Source organism: Schistocerca americana, chromosome 7 (assembly GCF_021461395.2).
Source record: "Schistocerca americana isolate TAMUIC-IGC-003095 chromosome 7, iqSchAmer2.1, whole genome shotgun sequence".
NCBI classification, from domain to species: Eukaryota; Metazoa; Arthropoda; class Insecta; order Orthoptera; family Acrididae; genus Schistocerca; species Schistocerca americana.
In genome coordinates, this window is record NC_060125.1 from 232,129,341 (window position 1) to 232,148,995 (window position 19,655).

The window sequence follows — 19,655 nt, forward strand, 5'->3', positions numbered from 1 at the left end:
AAGCTACCCATTCTTCTTCTACTGTATTTCTTTCTCTCATTCCTGTCAATGGTTCCCTTATGCTCTCCCTGAAACTCTGTACAACCTCTGGTTTAGTCAGTTTATCCAGGTCCCATCTCCTCAAATTACCACATTTTGCAATTTCTTCAGTTTTAATCTACAGTTCATAACCAATAGATTGTGGTCAGAGTCCACATCTGCCCCTGGAAATGTCGTACAATTTAAAACCTGGTTCCTAAATCTCTGTCTTACCATTATATAAGGATGGCAGCAGACATAAAAATAAACAAGAAAGGCATCACCAGGATCATAACAGATTGTTGCAGTGCATGCAAATACGTAATAGAGATACTCAGGATACTCCGTGAGGAAGGAAGGTAATATTGTTCTGCTGAAGCCAAGCTAGGTAAATTTAGAGGACTGGTGTTAGAGGTAAGGCATGCAGCAGACCGAGTACTTTCGCAGCATGTTTTGCATTCGCATTACGAGAATATGATGTGTACATGTCACTCATTATACGAATGATACAGGGCAAAGAGTAACTAATATTCATTCAAAGCCCCCTTCGGTATGTGCTGAATAGTGACTTGCAGAGTATATACTTAGTTTTAGAACAAAATCGGCTCTTATAAAGTAGCATGTGTCTTCTTCATGTTAAACTTGAATTTTACACAGTAGAAAGACAGCTAAATGGATCTTCTCAGGAAGAGTCTCGAATATGTTTCAACTAATCTTTAGAATCAGTACACACTTTGAGTCACCACTTACTGGACACTCATCAGTACAAGAATCACAAGTCGACAATTTAAAATACCAGTTCCATCATCAGCATAACATTTCAGCTCATTTAAAATTCCTATCTTACTGCAGAGAGTGGCCTCAGTTTTTTTAAGTATTAAAATAATTGTGTCAACATTTATCAACTCGTCCTTTACTGACAGTATCGATAGATTTATAGTGTATTAGGGAAATGCTTGATTTACAGCTTTCTGAAATTTTTGATAGCAGAAAATATATCTCATCATTGTTGTTGTTGTGGTCTTCAGTCCCGAGACTGGTTTGATGCAGCTCTCCATGCTACTCTATCCTGTGCAAGCTTCTTCATCTCCCAGTACCTACTGCAATCTGCATCCTTCTGAATCTGCTTAGTGTATTCATCTCTTGGTCTCCCTCTACGATTTTTACCCTCCACGCTGCCCTCCAATACTAAATTGGTGATCCCTTGATGCCTCAGAACATGTCCTACCAACCGATCCCGTCTTCTGGTCAAGTTGTGCCACAAACTTCTCTTCTCCCCAATCCTATTCAATACTTCCTCATTAGTTATGTGATCTACCCATCTAATCTTCAGCATTCTTCTGTAGCACCACATTTCGAATGCTTCTGTTCTCTTCTTGTCCAAACTATTTATCGTCCATGTTTCACTTCCATACATGGCTACACTCCATATAAATACTTTCAGAAATGACTTCCTGACACTTAAACCTGTACTCGATGTTAACAAATTTCTCTTCTTCAGAAACGCTTTCCTTGCCATTGCCAGTCTACATTTTATATCCTCTCTACTTCGACCATCATCAGTTATTTTGCTCCCCAAATAGCAGAACTCCTTTACTACTTTAAGCATCTTATTTCCTAATCTAATTCCCGCAGTATCACCTGATTTAATTCGACTACATTCCATTATCCTCGTTTTGCTTTTGTTGATGTTCATCTTATATCCTCCTTTCAAGACACTGTCCAAGTCCTTTGCTGTCTCTGACAGAATTACAATGTCATCGGCGAACCTCAAAGTTCAGCATCTCATGTAGCATCTCATCATATCAGCATTATATATCCGCGTTCTCTTTGATTTTTGTCTATTATAGCGAAGTTAAAATCTATTGACTCCAGATCTTACAACTTTCCACATTTTTCCGTGAACAGACATAACCTATACTAACATTGCTTTAACTCCTTCAATTACTTCAACAGTTGATAACAATCCTGCTGTTTCATGTCAGTGCACCCTCAAAATCATTTATTGTCAATTTTTTCTTGATTCCAAATGCCGAACAGTTTAAACTGTTACTTTATAATAGCACTAATCTTTTGAATGTTGCCTGCTGCGAGTTTCCTCCAGTGCTGTAGATGTGTATATCTGTGCCGAATAGCTGTTTCCTATGGGATAGGAATTCATTTAGATTTGCTGCAGCACAGGTGCCAGTGTGCCATGTGTCTCTTAATGAGCATTGCCAAATTCCCATCCAAATCCTGTAATATCTTTCACTATTTTTGGCAACGTAGTTTTTTTCTGTTGTCAACTTCTTTTTGCATCCCTTTATTTGTTGTGGTAGGCGTCAGGGTGCTTTTGCTTTTCTGTTGTTTGTGATGAGAATAAACTTCACATTTTTGATGAAAATGACATGTTCTTGTAGTTGCACAGAGGAAGAAAAGGGGGGGGGGGCTCAGTAACCCCACTTAGTAAGATAATTTCTTTGCTGTTGCTAATAGTGATGACTCTTGTATAGAAATGAAAGCAAAAATGAACAGGCTTGTACATCAGTGCATATCGTACACCACTCGGTTGTTTCTTTAAAAGACACAGTGTGATCCGAAGTTGGGAGATACTTCTGAAACACATTTTATCCAGCCTTTCATTGTAATCAAAATGTATATGTGGTGACTTACCGAACAAAAACGCTGGCAGGTCGATAGACACACAAACAAACACAAACATACACACAAAATTCAAGCTTTCGCAACAAATTGTTGCCTCATCAGGAAAGAGGGAAGGAGAGGGGAAGACAAAAGGAAGTGGGTTTTAAAGGAGAGGGTAAGGAGTCATTCCAATCCCGGGAGCGGAAAGACTTACCTTAGGGGGAAAAAAGGACAGGTATACACTCGCACACACGCACATATCCATCCACACATACAGACACAATATATAATTTTTCCCACGTGGAATGTTTCCTTCCATTATATTGTATATGTGGTGATTTGGATATAGGACACAATCAACTAGTCAATGATTCAATTATTTTGTTACTTTTCAGAATATTTCTGACTAAAGACCTAATTAAATTTATAGTAGATGGACGTTTTAGTTTTCATTTCTATACCATGGCAAGCTCACCACATTAATGGCATACACTGTTTTGTTGAAGTAGAAAAGTACAGAATTTAAGGTTGGTGTTACACAATACACCTATTGTGTACAAGTCTGTACCAGTGCCCCAAGTGTACAAATCTGGAACAGCGCACTTTTATGTTAGACCTGTTACACAATACACGTAACGTGTAAGTTTACACCATCATCCCAAGGATACATATTCGGAACCGCAGGCTTGTTTAAGTTGTTCATTGTAACAGTTGATATTTTTGTGAAGGTGCTATTTACATTGTTACATTATGATTGCAGATAATTATGGACTAAAGTGTTCGTTTTATGTCGTGCTGGTACTAGTAAATGATTAAGTTCACATTTCACAGCATATTGAATGAGGAGGACGCAATTATCTTTGCAGCACTTGCAGTGACAGTGTCCGTCATTAGGAGAACGGCAGAATAATGTAATTCCAGGAGTAGGGTCTGGCTTCTATCCTGGCTGGGAAGAAGGGTGAAGGCAGAGGCATAAACCCCCTGTTAATAAAGGAGTTGTAGCCCAAACACCCACAGGAATTTAGGAACTTTGTCAGAAGGATATCTCTTGTTTCAACAAGCTGCTATCTATATACTTGATAGGATTTTCACAAATGACAAAGTAATGGGGGAACCATCACACACTTGATTTTTGCACTTTTATCATGCCTGTGCTACTCCTCTGTCTCCTGTTTTAGATTGGCACCACAGAGCACGCGCAACGATGCAAAACGGCTCTTACAGTCTTCACTGATCATGGCTGGCACAGCTGTTCTGAGTATTTTGGCTGTTCTGTCAACACCATTCTTCCTGGCATGCTGAAATAATATAAAAGATGCAATCAAATCAAATATGCGCAGTACTCTCACCAATTACGGTGTATACACACATCGAAAGTAATATTATATGGACATACACATAAAGCATATAAACTCAAAATTTACCACATATAGACATCCCTTATTATGGTTCAGCATTTCTAGGGGACCACATAGACACCTTTCCTTGCTGTATGCTTCAATAAGCTCACTTATACTTTATTTGTTCCTTTCCTTTTCTACAGTAAGAATCTGTCGTTGGAATTTTAGCCTTTCTCAACAGTAATACAGAAAAAGATAATTTCCATTTTTTTATAACTGTATTTGTAGAAAAAAATTACTCACAATTAGCTAAAAGAGCATTCTAGAGCTCATGTGTATCTTATCTGCTGACCACAGGTGAAAACAGTAAGAAGCTGAAACCCTGCAAGAAATGCTGTGTTCTGCACATGTGCATATACACTTCCTCTATTGTGCATGCACAGATCCATGGCACAATAGAATGGCTCAAATTTATCCACAGCAGATATACCACCTGCGAAAGTCGTAGCTTCACCCGTTCTACCACTCTGTGGCAGGCCGCCTAACATGACTTATACACATTACATTTTATTTGTGTCGTGTGATACCAGCTTCAGAAATGATATCACTGTTTTCTCTTTATGCGCTGTAGAGTAATGGTCATTGATCCAGATGTGTACTTCTCATGGAACTTAACGGCATACTGTGACATGATAACTTTGAGAATGTCTGGTTTTTGTTATAACTCCGCCAGTATCAGAGGCCAGTTTATTTAAAGTTAATAATATTGTTTCATCTCGATCAAATGGTCTGGACTTATAATAGTCTGTTGTAGTTCAAATGGCTATTATCTTTTAAACAGTGTATTCCATATTCATGGACACACACAAAAATCTACTCACCAAGTGGCGGCAGGGGAACATGAACACACAAGGATTTAACTTTTACGAACTTTCAGAGCCAGTGGCTCCTTCTTCTGGTGGAAGAATTGAAGGAGAAGGAAGAGGGGTGAATGAAAAGGATTGAAGAGGTTTAGGGAAAGGGGTACAGTTTAAAAAAGTTGCCCAGAACCCTAGGTCAGGGGATGAGAATTTTTTTTTTTTTGTCTGTCCATTTACATTATATTATAAATAATTGATTGTTTACGTTGTTGTATTCCATATTCAGTTTGACTTGTCTCAGATTTAAGTGTGTGTTTGGGTGAAAATTCAGCAACAGAAACCAGTTACCTAATTTTGGTGGGAAGTGGGAGTCAGTGACATACTGACAGCAATCACATGTATTTGTTTGGAAGGACGACATAGGTGTCAGGTTTTGAAGACCTGATTCAGTTCACTGGTTTGACGGCTGTGGAACAACCAACTACAGTAGGAACAGCTACAATGTGCTTAAATATCTGTAGATACTGTAATATTAAGTGGGACAGTGCTTCCCACCAAATGATGTGACCAAAACTGGCAAAACTAAAGGTTGGATATAATCCACCTGTAAATTATGTAAATGCTTGAAATTGACAAAAAAAAATAATTGAGAACAACAATATGATGCAGTTTGCAGTTCGAATAGTGATGCATTTGAGCCAAGTACATAGTAAGGAAATATTTCCGTTTTAAATATTAGGAAGCAAACGCAGCCAATAAAGAGCTTCGACCACGGAATGATTAATTTGACCAAGTATTGATCTTACGTGAATTAGTTTATAAGACTGTGGAAGCACAATTATTTTTCATATTCTGCTCCCATCAGATTTTAATGTTTATGCTCCTTACAAAATGTAACACAGGGTCCAGATATCAGTACTGAAGTTTTGTTTGTCTCTTTCAAGATGACTTGCAAAAAAGGGGGAGGGGGGGCAGAGATAGCGATTAATTGATGATGATAATGATAATGTATATCTAAAAACAAAGATGAAGTGACTTACCAAACGAAAGCGCTGGCAGGTCGATAGACACACAAACAAACACAAACATACACACAAAATTCAAGCTTTCGCAACAAACGGTTGCTTCATCAGGAAAGAGGGAAGGAGAGGGAAAGACGAAAGGATGTGGATTTTAAGGGAGAGGGTAAGGAGTCAATCCAATCCCGGGAGCGGAAAGACTTACCTTAGGGGGGAAAAAAAGGACAGATATACACTCGCGCACACACAACTTCATCTTTGTGTTTAGATATATTTTTCCCACATGGAATGTTTCCCTCTATTATAATGATAATGTATGATTTACTGGGACATATTTTCCTTATTTTATTTAATGAGTACAATTCAGGGCAATGACACCAATACATAGTCTCAAAACAGAAAGTGACAGATGAGTTTGTACAACAACCAACCACTGAGTGAGGTGTCGCAGTGGGTAGCACATTGGACTCGCATTTGGGAGGACAACAGTTCAATTCCGAGACCGGCCATCCTGATTTGGGTTTTCTATGATTTCCCTAAATCGCTCCAGGCAGATGCCAGGATGGTTCCTTTGAAAGGGCACAGCCGACATCCTTCCCCGTCCTTTATTAATCCTTTGAGACCAATGACCTTGCTGTTTCGTCTCCTCCTCCAAACAACTGACCCCAGCAACTACCAACCTACCACACTAAAGCTGTAGTAGAGCTAAACATGTAATTCAGCTTTCATGTGCTAATTACACTACTGTTTTCTACATTGTTACCACACACCTTCCCGAAATTGATGTATATTATTTCGGTATTAATGTAGGCTGCATATTTTTTTCAGCTGTTCTGTGACATCACATACTCTGTTACATCATGTACAGAAAATGAAGCCAATCGTTATGGGCGTTTTCTATGTGCAATGCTAGAGACTGTTATGAGATGGCATTCTGAGAAGGCCGTCTTTGAGAAGGTAAGCATACAGTAATCCCGTATTTATTTATAGTAGTACTGAAGTTAAAATAAAGTGTAATATGAGAATTGTATGTGCCAGCATAGTGCATGAAGAGACATGTATGAATAAAAAAGACAAAATGGTTTAAGTTAGATTTCTACTGGGTAAAGAGACAAGCTGCACTTGGACCATAAAGCAAGACTGTAACATGTGTAGGAAAAGTGCTGATTCAAGCATTATGGACATCAAAACTATTGATAAAGTTTCCAGTTGTCAAATTAGATGGCAATTCTGAAACTTCACAGTATTGCAAGTAACTTATTCATCATCTTCGGGCAATGATGTTGACTGTTGTCAGTATCACTCAGCATCCACAGCCAGAAACTACTAGAAACCGCTTGATCCAGATATTGCATTGTTTTACTGACACAATCTGATTCAACTCCCAGTGGTATAAGCAGATATTATTTGGACGGTGGAGGAGTTTGTAATCAGGAATGGGTCAGTTTTGTATGTAGAGTGAAACTTTCACTTTATAGCATAGTGCGCCCTGAAGTGAAGCTACTGCTTCACAGTTAAAAACTGTGCGAGTGTTTGGGAAACAATCTGGGCCTTTGCCTCTCACAAGCAGGTGTTTTCACATAAATGTAGAGGCTTAGTTATTAGAATTTTGGTGAATATATTTGAGTTTGCTAGAAGAAAATTATGAAAACTGTGCGAGTGTTTGGGAAACAATCTGGGCCTTTGCCTCTCACAAACAGGTGTTTTCACATAAATGTAGAGGCTTAGTTATTAGAATTTTGGTGAATATATTTGAGTTTGCTAGAAGAAGATTATGATAAATGTTTAAGGTTTTGTATCCATGCAGTTATAACTGAAAAGCAGTCTCAAGCATCTATGATACTTGGTTGTAGATAAAATAAGTATTGAATTTTTGAACAGTTAACGACCTGATTTTGTCAGTTTGAATGTAATTTTTGGTTCTTTATATCACTTATTGCTATTAATTCAAAAGTACTCAATTAGCTCTTGTATATGCACTAGGATTAATGTTAATTTATGTGTTATTTCTACAGGAATGTGCAAATTATCCTGGTTTTGTTACTAAATTCCGAGTCAGCAACCAATTTTCCGAAGCAAATGATCACGTAGACTACGAGAACTACCGGCATGTTTGTCACAAGTGGCACTATAAAATTACAAAAGCCATGGTTGTTTGTCTTGATTCAAAGGATTATGTTCAAATTAGAAACTCTCTTATTATTCTCATCAAGATATTACCTCATTTTCCTGTCTTGTTGAAACTTAGGCAGATTATAGAGAAGAAAATTGAAAAGGTAAGTGTTGGCTATTAGTTGTCTTTCCCAAAGCATGGTATCACAGCCTAACATTCAGCGTGCATAGTTGTAGTGCCTTTGTTTCATAAAATCACCTATTGACTCTTATATCATCATTTCTAAGTTCCACAAAATATGCTTTTATATAGTCAATAGTGATATTCTATAAGCATGCTTTTTTTATAAGTTATAAATAACATAATCCTTTCATTACCCACCTTACTTATACTTACACTGGATGTTCTACATATTTGTTCTCAGGTCCGTGAAGAAGAAAAGAATCATCGTCAAGATCTATTCATATTGGCTACAAGCTACAGTGGGAAACTCAAAGCGAAGGCTGCAACTATGATACGGGAAAACGACTTTCACCAGGTTGGGGAAAAGGTAGATAGTGGTGGGCACAGAAAAGAACACAACATTTATTTATTTAATATATTTTTTTTTTAATTTTTTCTGTATTCTGCTTTGACAGATTGGTCTGGGAAATATTCACATTAATAGTTACTAGTAAATACTTTACATAGGTTTTTGTCTTACAAGGGAAACTCCCCATCACATCCCTCTCAGATTTAGTAGCAAGATGGCCCAGTGGATATCCTGTCAAAATCGGAATATAGACCAAGCATTAAAATACGAAGAAAGTGTAAAATAGTGAACAGTCCAAGCTCAAGATGTGCAACATCAAGCGAACGTGAATAGCTATGGTTTCTGGTTATTTGGTCACGGTGTTGGACTGCGAAGGGGGAGATCCATGCGCAGATCTCTCGTCACCCTCCCCCCCTTTTTTTTACACAGACTTACGAACTGTTCATTCGATCATTGACGTGTCCATCTGTTGTATTACAAATACGTGTCTGTGCCGTGGTATAACATCTGTTTGCAACAGTGAGGTGTAAGGAAGGGACCTCGAGACGTACGTGCATCCTATTTTATTTATTCAGCACAAGTACCATACCTTATGACTCTTGCATTCTGTTTTGAAAGTTTTGACTCTCGAATTCCTTTGTTGTAACATAGTTCAAGCTGTTTGTTGTTTTCATTTCTGTGGGAGGTCTTTGCGGCATCTCACCTGGTCTCACTTATCGTGACATTTACTTGCAACGGTGAAATATTCTTACCACATGAGTCATAATCTATAGCCATTGTATAGTGTGACAATTGCAAGATTACAGAAGGAAAACAGGCACGTCATTGACTGGACGGAATGTTCATAATTTTGTGTTTGCGTTGGGGGAATGGGTGGCACAGTCCGACATGGCACTTCATGCTACACATCTTGAGCTTGGACCATTCGTTGTTTCACTCTTGCTTCTTTTTTCACAGTTCAGTATACCTTCTTCCTGCTTTCATGCGTGATCTGTGTTCAGTTTTTGATGGGCTATCCACTGGGCCATTTAACCACTAAATCTGAGGGGGAGGGGGGGGGGGGGGTTGTGATGGGGAGTGTCCCTTGTTAGAACCACTGTAGTATGTTTAGAAATAATTAATGCAGAGTAACGAAATTTTAGAAATACATTTGTTGTGGTGAAATATTCAAGTGATCGATGTTGCAAGTTCACAGGCTAATGTAAGTGCGAGAAAATCCATTGCAAATGTGAAATGCTGGTACATTAATAAGAGGTGTAAATGCCAGAATGCTGCATGCAAGTGTGCAAACATGCATGCATTGCGTCGTGCAGATGCAGGGTGTCGATTTGTAGGCTAGAGTGCTTTGCCTGTTGCACTTGGTCAGCCAATACAGGGACGGTTACTGCCGGTTGTGGATGACGCTGGAATTGTTGTCTGATGATGTCCCGTATGCGCCCAGTTGGAGACCGATCTGGTGATGGAGCAGGCCAAGGCAACATGTCGACACTGTGTAGAGCGTGTTGGGCTACAAAAGCTGTGTGGATGAACATTATGCAGTTGGAAAACACCCCCTGGAATGCTGTTCATGAATGGCAGCACAATGGACTCTAATACAAAATTGCAGTCATTTTGTGTGGAATAACCCCAGTTGTAATTCCAGGTGTGGGTCCAGTTTGTCTAGCCCATTGACAGGTTGGTTGAAGATGCTCACCTGGCCTCCCCATAGCCAACACACATCCGTCACTGGCACCAAGACAAAACTAGCTTTACGAGAAAATACAACAGACGTCCACTCTGCCCTCCAATGAGCTCTCACTCGACACCACTGAAATCCCAAAAGGTGCCGGTTTGGGGTCAGTGGAATGCACGCTACAGGGCATCAAGCTTGGAGCTGCCCTTGAGGTAAATGATTTGTAACAGTTCACGGTGCCAGCTGCTGCCCGAATTGCTGTTGTAGACCCATTACAATGCACCACAGCCGTACACTGAACACAATGGTCTTATCTCTTGGTAGGGCTATGTAGCTGTCTGGACACTGGTCTTGTTGTGATCGTACATGACCACACCGCTGCCAGCAGTCGTGTAGAGTGGCTACATTCGTGCCGAGTCTTTTTGCAATATCTTGGAAGCAACATCCAGCTTCTCATAGCCCTATTGCACGACCTTGTTCAAACTCATTGAGCTGTTGATAATGCCATCTTCATCATCTTAAAGGCATTCTGTACTAACATGAACTCAATAGGTCCAATCTCGGTGGTTATTTAACATTCACGACTGTTACAGTACATCTACATCTACATCTACATTGATACTCCGCAAGCCACCCAACGGTGTGTGGCGGAGGGCACTTTACGTGCCACTGTCATTACCTCCCTTTCCTGTTCCAGTTGCGTATGGTTCGCGGGAAGAACGACTGTCTGAAAGCCTCCGTGCGCGCTCTAATCTCTCTAATTTTACATTCGTGATCTCCTCGGGAAGTATAAGTAGGGGGAAGCAATATATTCGATACCTCATCCAGAAACGCACCCTCTCGAAACCTGGCGAGCAAGCTACACCGCGATGCAGAGCGCCTCTCTTGCAGAGTCTGCCACTTGAGTTTATTAAACATCTCCGTAACGCTATCACGGTTACCAAATAACCCAGTGACGAAACGCGCCGCTCTTCTTTGGATCTTCTCTATCTCCTCCGTCAACCCGACCTGGTACGGATCCCACACTGATGAGCAATACTCAAGTATAGGTCGAACGAGTGTTTTGTAAGCCACCTCCTTTGTTGATGGACTACATTTTCTAAGCACTCTCCCAATGAATCTCAACCTGGTACCCGCCTTACCAACAATTAGTTTTATATGATCATTCCACTTCAAATCGTTCCGTACGCATACTCCCAGATATTTTACAGAAGTAACTGCTACCAGTATTTGTTCCGCTATCATATAATCAAGGATCCTTCTTTCTATATTTAAAGCAAACCTGATTTTCATTCTCTACTAGTACCACTCTTATGTGACCATCATGAAATTTGAATAGACATTATCTTTCAGATGTAGAAAAACACCTGTCAACTTTCGTTTATTGTCTACAACATCTTCTTGGTGTAGGGATATTTTTTCTGTCAGTTTATTATACCGGGTGGTTATAATTAAAGTCCAGCTACTCACAGAGGTACGGCGTAGGCTGTAATTACTGTATGACAGCAATACTTGATAGATATTTTAATGCATTAATGCAAAAACCGATTTATGCTGGAAAAATTTAGTTCCAAATTTGGCCACCAGATGCAAATCTGTTGCTGGAATGCAAGAAAGACATAGAAATTTTTCCATGTCTAATGAATTAGTAGTAGAAATTTTTCCATGTCTAATGAATTAGTAGTGAGATGTTGGCAGAAAAGTTCAAACAAATGAGAAAGGCCTTATGTTGATTTAATTATTAACCACCACAGTTTATGCTAATGAGCACCGGAGATGATGATGAAATTCTGTACAGTGCTAGATTGAAGCTGGTTTCAAAAATTTGAACTAATTTTTTTTTTTAACGTACCGTATTTATTCGAATCTAAGCCGCACTCGAATCTAAGCCGCACCTGAAAAATGAGACTCGAAATAAAGGGAAAAAAAATTTCCGGAATCTGAGCCGCACCTGAAATTTGAGACTCGAAATTCAAGAGGGGAGAAAAGTTATAGGCCGCACCTCCAAATCGAAACAAAGTTGGTCCATTATAATATGAGACATAATTTAGGTCGAATGAATGACGATTCAGCTACAGTAGTTTGGTTCGAGTCGTAAACGTAGCAGTTAAACTTTACCAGGTAGCCATTGCTATGCGTCAGGCGCTCCGTCCGTATTTATACGGATACCCTTCTTTTTTCACGTGCTTCGTCTGGTTTGAATTGATTGCTTATTTTTCTTTGATCTGATAAGTGCCATTCTCTTTGTTATAGGTGTTTACGTCACTCTAAGCTGAAAACACATTACTGTATTGTGCCATGCATTGTTTGTCGCTTTCTGATAATGAGTATTTACGCCTTACGGCCTGTCGCCGCTCGCCGCATGGCTTGCTTTTGTGCACGGTACCGCCGCTTACCGCCTGTATCACTATTAGGCATAAGAATACCGGTAATACGAATATAAACATGACATGATATGTGTATTCTTCCGCGTTTGCTGTTGTCTCACTCTAGTTTCATAGTTTATGAGGCAGACAGGATTTACATGAGATAGCTGCAAACACGAAAGAATAGGTCCTACATGACAAAATGTTTATATTCGTATTATTCGTATGGTGAAGAGAATACTGCACGTGATTCACAATTCATAAAATTTCATATTAGCAACCATCGCTTCTCACAGGTAGGAAAAACTTCAGAACGTCGAGTTTCCCATATTGACAAACATCCCAAACAGTCTTTTCATAGTACATTGAAATGCTGCTACATTCGAAGATGAACAATACGAAATTTGTATTTACTTCGTTGGATAATGTATGAAAATGCAGTGGTCGAAACTCGGGGCGGAGAAAAAAGCTCGTCTTCCACCTTTTTTTTTTTAAATTTATTTACTGACGCAGAGGTTTTGACGCGAGTATTTATCTTTGTGCCTGCAAACCATGCCTGTGTAGCGCTACATATATTCGACGGCAGAAGTTAGTTGTGGCGGCATCTACCAACATTTTTCATACGTTCCGCTTACTTTGCACTTAATTCTAAGCCTCAGGCGGTTTTTTGGATTACAAAAACCGGAAAAAAGTGCGGCTTAGATTCAAGTAAATATGGTAAATCAGATCCGCATTAACATATATACTGTGTTTTGCTGCCATAAATAATTATAGACACTGGACCTCTGTGAGCAGCGCCGCTTTAATTATAACCATACAGTTTAACTAAGTAATTAAGTAAAGCTGTCTCAACCCAAAGATTGCTTTCCTAGGCTCACTTTTATAAGAGGTGGTATGCCACTGCCTTCTTGTAACCTACGAACTGACTTTCGTGGCCTGTTATGCGGGTGACCTATAGATTAATGTTGGAACTGAACCATGGTGCAATTTGTCCTTTTTTAGAGTACTTGTTAAACGGTAGCTTGAATTTGATGACCTGATTGTCATTTGCGCGTAATTTCATATGTTACGTACATTGCACAGCATCATTACTGCATTGACATTTTGAAAGCTCCATTATACAAGTTACATAATCTTCCGATTTCTCTCGGCCCGGTCATTTTCAGAGTTTATATGTGATGCTGACAGTTACAGTGCATAAGTTTACTGGGTGCAAATAAATTGCAGTAGAATGTTGGTAAAAGCTTGGAATTATGAAATCAGTTACTGATGGTGCAGGCTCATGGGCTACAGAGGTTCTTGTTTTTTCCACAAATACTCTCTTGTAAACTTCATAGAAAGTACAGTTCATTCAAAACATAAGTTACTAAAGAACATAGGTTTTCCGTGATTTCCCTAAATCGTTTCAGGCAAATGCCGGGATGGTTCCTTTGAAAGGGCACGGCCGGTTTCCTTCCCAGTCCTTCCCTCACCCGAGCTTGCGCTCCGTCTCTAATGACCTCGTTGTCGACGGGACGTTAAACACTAACCACCACCACCACTAAAGAACATATATGCATGTCGGTGTAGCTTTAGAAATTAACCAGAGTTGCACAGGCTGAGTAGTGAAATTTGTTGTTAACTACACTTCAGCCATTAAAATTGCAAACCCATTGAGGCAATGTTTGACTAACACCTTGTTGATAAATACATATACGTGGAAATTGTTAGCATTTCAGCACAACAGGACATACTGTATAAAGGAAACATTACACATTGGGCTTTTGATGCAGAAATCCCTTATGTCTTTTGGTTGCTTCTGAGAAGATTGCATTATACCTCACATAAGGATGAAAAACTTCTAGTAGCACATGCTGGAATTTGATAGTTGCAAGAGTGTGGCCTATCGAGACTGGTTTATCATCCCTGGATATTGCTGCTCACATTGATCTGTATCCCATGACTGTCATGCAAATAAGGAATCAGTAGATGAAGAGGGATGTATTCCAGCCATGCGTGGTCTAAATGGACAGGATCTGCATACATAGTGTGAGAACATCTGAGGCATCATGGACTGTCAACATGGAGACCACCCTTGTGGCTTCGCTTAATGAGACAGCAGAGGCACACTGCCATTGATGCACTCAGTGACGGCACTGAAGTTGCACCATGTTGTCTTTTCAGACAAATTTCAATTTTGAATTTAGCATCACAATGGATGTATCATCGTGTGGGGGCTCCGAGGAGAACATACGTTGCCAGATGGCATTCGTCATTGTCATAAGGGCCCAGCACCCTGCATGATGCTGTGGAGTTCCATTGTGTGCACAACATGGTTGTGGTTTGCATAGCTGATAATTTGAATCACGGGTGTTACCCGTTAAGACCAGTCCTCTCTCATATCTTTGATTTCTTCGTTATGTTATCATTCAACAAGACAGCATGTAACTGCATGTTGTCCTATACAGAGGGTTTTCAACTATCGTACTGACCTGTGTATTCTCCAGATCTCTCTCTTACTAAAAACATTTGAGCACAAGTGGATGAGACACTTGCAGACCACCACTCGTCAGCCACAACAGGTGATGGGGCCCTTCATAGAGTTGAAGCAGCACAGAATGACATACCCATATTTGTCATCTGAGCTCAGTTTGACTCAGAATGTCCAGCTGGGTTAGAGCCATTATAGCTGCCAGTGGTGATAGGTCTGTGTAAAATTTTCACACGCTGTGTAGCCCACAAATCACCTACACATTTAATCATGTATTCTTCCTACTGTATTTTGGGTTGTTGTATGTTGTGGTTTTCAGTCCAAAGATTGATGCATCTGTCCATGATACTCTATCCTGTGCATGCCTCTTCATCTCCAAATAACTACTGCAACCTCTGTCCTTCTGAATTTCCTAACTGTATTCATCTCCTTGTCTTCTTCTACGATTTAACCCACCCACCCACTCTTCCCTCCAGTACTAAACTGGTTACCCATGATGGTTCACAATGTGTGGTACCAACTGATCTTCTAGTCAGGTTACACCACAAATTTCTTTTCTCCCTATTTCTGTTCAGTTCCTCCTCATTAGTTATGCAGTCTACCCTTCTAATGTTCAGCATTTTTCTGTAGCACAATATTTCAAAAGCTTCTATTCTCTTCTTGTGTAAACTGTCTTTTATTATTCAATGTTAAGAAATTTCTCTTCTTCGGAGGCACTTTTCTTGCCATTGCCAGTCTAAATTTTATATCATCTCTTCTTAGGCCATAATCAGTTATTTTGCTGCTCAAATAGAAAAACACACCTGCTACTTTAAGTGTCCCGTTTCCTAATTTAATTCTCTCAGCATCACCTGATTTAATTGGACTACATTCCATTATCCTTTTTTGCTTTTGTTGGTGTTTATCTTATATCCTCCTTTCAAGGCACTATCCAGTCCCTTCAAATGCTCTTCCAAGTCCTTTGTGTCTCTGACAGAATAACAACATCATCAGCAAACTTCAGAAGTTTTTGTTTCTTCCCTTTGAACTTTTAATTCCTTCTCCAAATTTTTCTTTATTTTCCTTTAGTGCTTGCCCAGTGTGTAGATTAAATAACATCTGCGATAGGCTACAACCCTGTCTTGCTCCCTTCTCAACCACTGGTTTCTGTACAATTTGTAAATTCTCTTTCACTTCTTTTATTTTACCCCTGCTCCTTCAGATAGAGTATTCCACTCAGCATTGTCGAAAGCTTTCTCTAAGTCTACAAATGCTATAAATGTAGGTTTGCCTTTCTTTAACCTATCTTCTGTGAAAAGTCAGTATTGCCTCACATGTTCCTACAGTTCTCTTGAATCCAGACTGATCTTCCCTGTGTTTGGCTTCTAGCAATTTTTCCATTCTTCTGTAAATAATTTGTATTGGTATTTTTCAACCGTGACTTATTAAAATGATAGTCCAATAACGTTAACACTTGTCGGCAACTGCTTTCTTTGGCATTGTAATTATTATATTCTTCTTGAAATCTGAGGGTACTTAGCCTGTCTCAAAGCTGCCCACTTGTCTTCTACTTTATTCCTTTCCCCCGTTCTAGCCAATTGTTGCCTGATACTCCTCCTGAAACTCTCAACAGCCTCTGGTACTATCAACTTATTCAGCCCCAATCCTTAATTTCCTATCTTGTTGCAGTTTCTTCAGTTACAATCTACAGTTCATAACCAATAAATTGTGGTCAGAGTCCACATTTGCCCGTGGAAATGTCTTACAATTTAAAATTGGGTCCAAAATATCTGTCTTACCATTGTGCAATCAATCTGAAACTAGTGGCGCCTCCAGGTGTCTCCATGTATACAACCTTCTTTCATGATTCCTAAATGCAGTATTAACGATGATTAAATATGCTCTGTGTAAAATTCTATCAGATGGCTTCCTCTTTCATTCCTTCCCCTCATACCATATTCACCCACTATTTTTCCATCTCTTCTTGTTGCTACCACTGAATTCCAATCCCCAATCACAATTAAACTTTCATCTCCCTCGACTACGCGAATAATTTCTTTTATGTCATGATACATTCCTTCAGTAACTTTCTTCTTGGCGGAGTTAGTTGGCATATAAACTTGTACTATTGTGGTGAGTGTGGGCTTTGTGTCTATCATAGCTACCTAATGCGTTCACTATGCTGTTCATTGTATCTTACCCACATTCATATTTTCTTATTCATTATTAAACCTACTTCTGTATTACCCCTATTTGATTTTGTATTTATAAACTTGTATTCACCTGACCAGAAGTCCTACTCCTGCCACCGATCTTCACTAATTCCCACTGTATCTAACTTCAAAGTTTTCTGACTTACCTGCCTGATCAGGGGATCTAACATTCCACACTCTGATCCGTTGAGTGCCAGTTTTGTTTCTCCTGATTTCATATTTGTGAGTAGTCCCGCCCAGATCTCCAAAATGGGACTATTTTACCTTTGGAATATTTTACCCAAGAGGATCCTATCATCATTTAACCATACAGTAGATCTGCATGCCATCAGGATAAAGCAAGGCTGTAGTTTCCCTGACTTTCAGCCATTCGCTGTACCAGCACAGCAAGGCCGTTTTGGTTGATGTTATAATCCCATATCAGTCACTCACCTCTGGCCATTGCCACTGAAAAGCTGCTGCCCCCTTCAGAATCACATATTTGTCTGGCCTTTCAACAGATACCCCTCTGTTGTGGTTGCACCTATGGTATGGCTATGTTTATCACTGAGGCGCACAGGCCACCCCACCAACAGCAAGGTCCATGGTTCATAGGGGTGCTGTACTTTATACTCACAATAAGTGAAATGTGGAAGAGAATGTAGATAAAGATGAAATAGGAAATATGATAGTGCGTGAAAAGTTTGACAGAGCACTGAAAGACCCAAGTTGAAACAAGGCCCCGGGGGTAGACAACATTCCATTAGAACTACCGACAGCTTTGGGAGAGCCAGGCCTAACAAAACTCTACCATCTAGTGAGCAAGATGTATGAGACAGGCGAAATACCCTCAAAATTCAAGAAGAATATAATAATTCCAATCCCAAAGAAACCAGGTGTTGACAGATGTGAAAAGTACCGAACTATCAGTTTAATAAGTCACTGCTGCAAAATACTAACACGAATTCTTTACAGACGAAGGGAAAAACTCGTAGAAGCCAACCTTGGGGAAGATCAGTTTGGATTCCGTAGAAATGTTGGAACATGCGAGGCAATACTGACCCTACGACTTATCTTAGAAAATAGATTAAGGAAAGGCAAAACTATGTATCTAGCATTTGTAGACTTAGAGAAAGCTATGGACAATGCCGACTGGAATACTCTCTTTCAAATTTTGAAGGTGGCAGGGGTAAAATACAGGGAGCGAAAGGCTATTTACAGTTTGTACAGAAACCAGATGGCAGTTATAAGAGTCGAGGGACATGAAAGGGAAGCAATGGTTGGGAAGGGACTGAGACAGGGTTGTAGCCTCTCCTCGATGTTATTCAATCTGTATATTGAGCAAGCAGTAAAGGAAACAAAAGAAAAATTCGGAGTAGGTGTTAAAATCCATGGAGAAGAAATAAAAACTTTGAGGTTCACCGATGACATTGTAATTCTGTCAGAGACAGCAAAGGACCTGGAAGAGGAGCTGAACGGAATGCACAGTGTCTTGAAAGGAGGATATAAGATGAACATCAACAAAAGCAAAACGAGGATAATGGAATGTAGTCGAATTAAATCAGGTGATACTGCGGGAATTAGATTAGGAAATAAGATGCTTAAAGTAGTAAAGGAGTTTTGCTATTTGGGGAGCAAAATAACTGATGATGGTCGAAGTAGAGAGGATATAAAATGTAGACTGGCAATGGCTAGTAAAACATTTCTGAAGAAGAGAAATTTGTTAATATCGAGTATACATTTAAGTGTCAGGAAGTCATTTCTGAAAGTATTTGTATGGAGCCATGTATGGAAGTGAAACGTGGACGATAAATAGTTTAGACAAGAAGAGAATAGAAGCTTTCGAAATGTGGTGCTACAGAAGAATGCTGAAGATTAGATGGGTAGATCACATAACTAATGAGGAGGTATTGAATAGAATTGGGAAGAAGAGGAGTTTGTGGCACAACTTGACTAGAAGAAGGGATTGGTTAGTAGGGCATATTCTGAGGCATCAAGGGATCACCAATTTAGTATTGGAGGCAGCATGGAGGGTAAAAATCGTAGAGGGAGACCAAGAGATGAATGCACTAAACAGATTCAGAAGGATGTAGTTTGCAGTAGGTACTGGGAGATGAAGAAGCTTGCACAGTATAGAGTAGCATGAAGAGCTGCATCAAACCAGCCTCTGGACTGAAAACAACAACAACTACTACTACTACTACAAGTGAAATGTTATTTCCTATTGTTCTTAGTGCTACAATTTTAACAACAGACAGTGTAAACACATTTTTTTTCATGTAATTTATAATATTCTGAATATGAATCCAAACAAATGTCGTCATATTTAAATTTCATCGGTGACACTCTGCACACTACCAGTTTATTTGAATTTGGTGTAGTAATCTTTCTAACTCCCATATTGAGCATTTTTTATTTCAGGTTATTGAGCTATTCTCAACAAAAGTGACAATAAATTTGTTCTCAACATAA

The 19,655-nt window shown here is 39.5% G+C and overlaps 1 protein-coding gene across 3 annotated transcripts in view; it reads left to right on the forward strand.

The window, feature by feature from the left end:
* LOC124622378 (THO complex subunit 2) overlaps nt 1-19,655 on the forward strand; it is a 312,497-nt gene that overhangs the window by 168,685 nt on the left and 124,157 nt on the right. For 2 of the 3 annotated variants that reach the window (XM_047148064.1, XM_047148066.1), the window contains exons 20-22: nt 6,688-6,816; nt 7,875-8,135; nt 8,397-8,522. In XM_047148064.1, coding sequence (XP_047004020.1) covers nt 6,688-6,816; nt 7,875-8,135; nt 8,397-8,522 — 516 coding nt within the window. The remainder of the gene's footprint in view (nt 1-6,687; nt 6,817-7,874; nt 8,136-8,396; nt 8,523-19,655) is intronic. The other variant, XM_047148065.1, reaches the window with a different exon arrangement.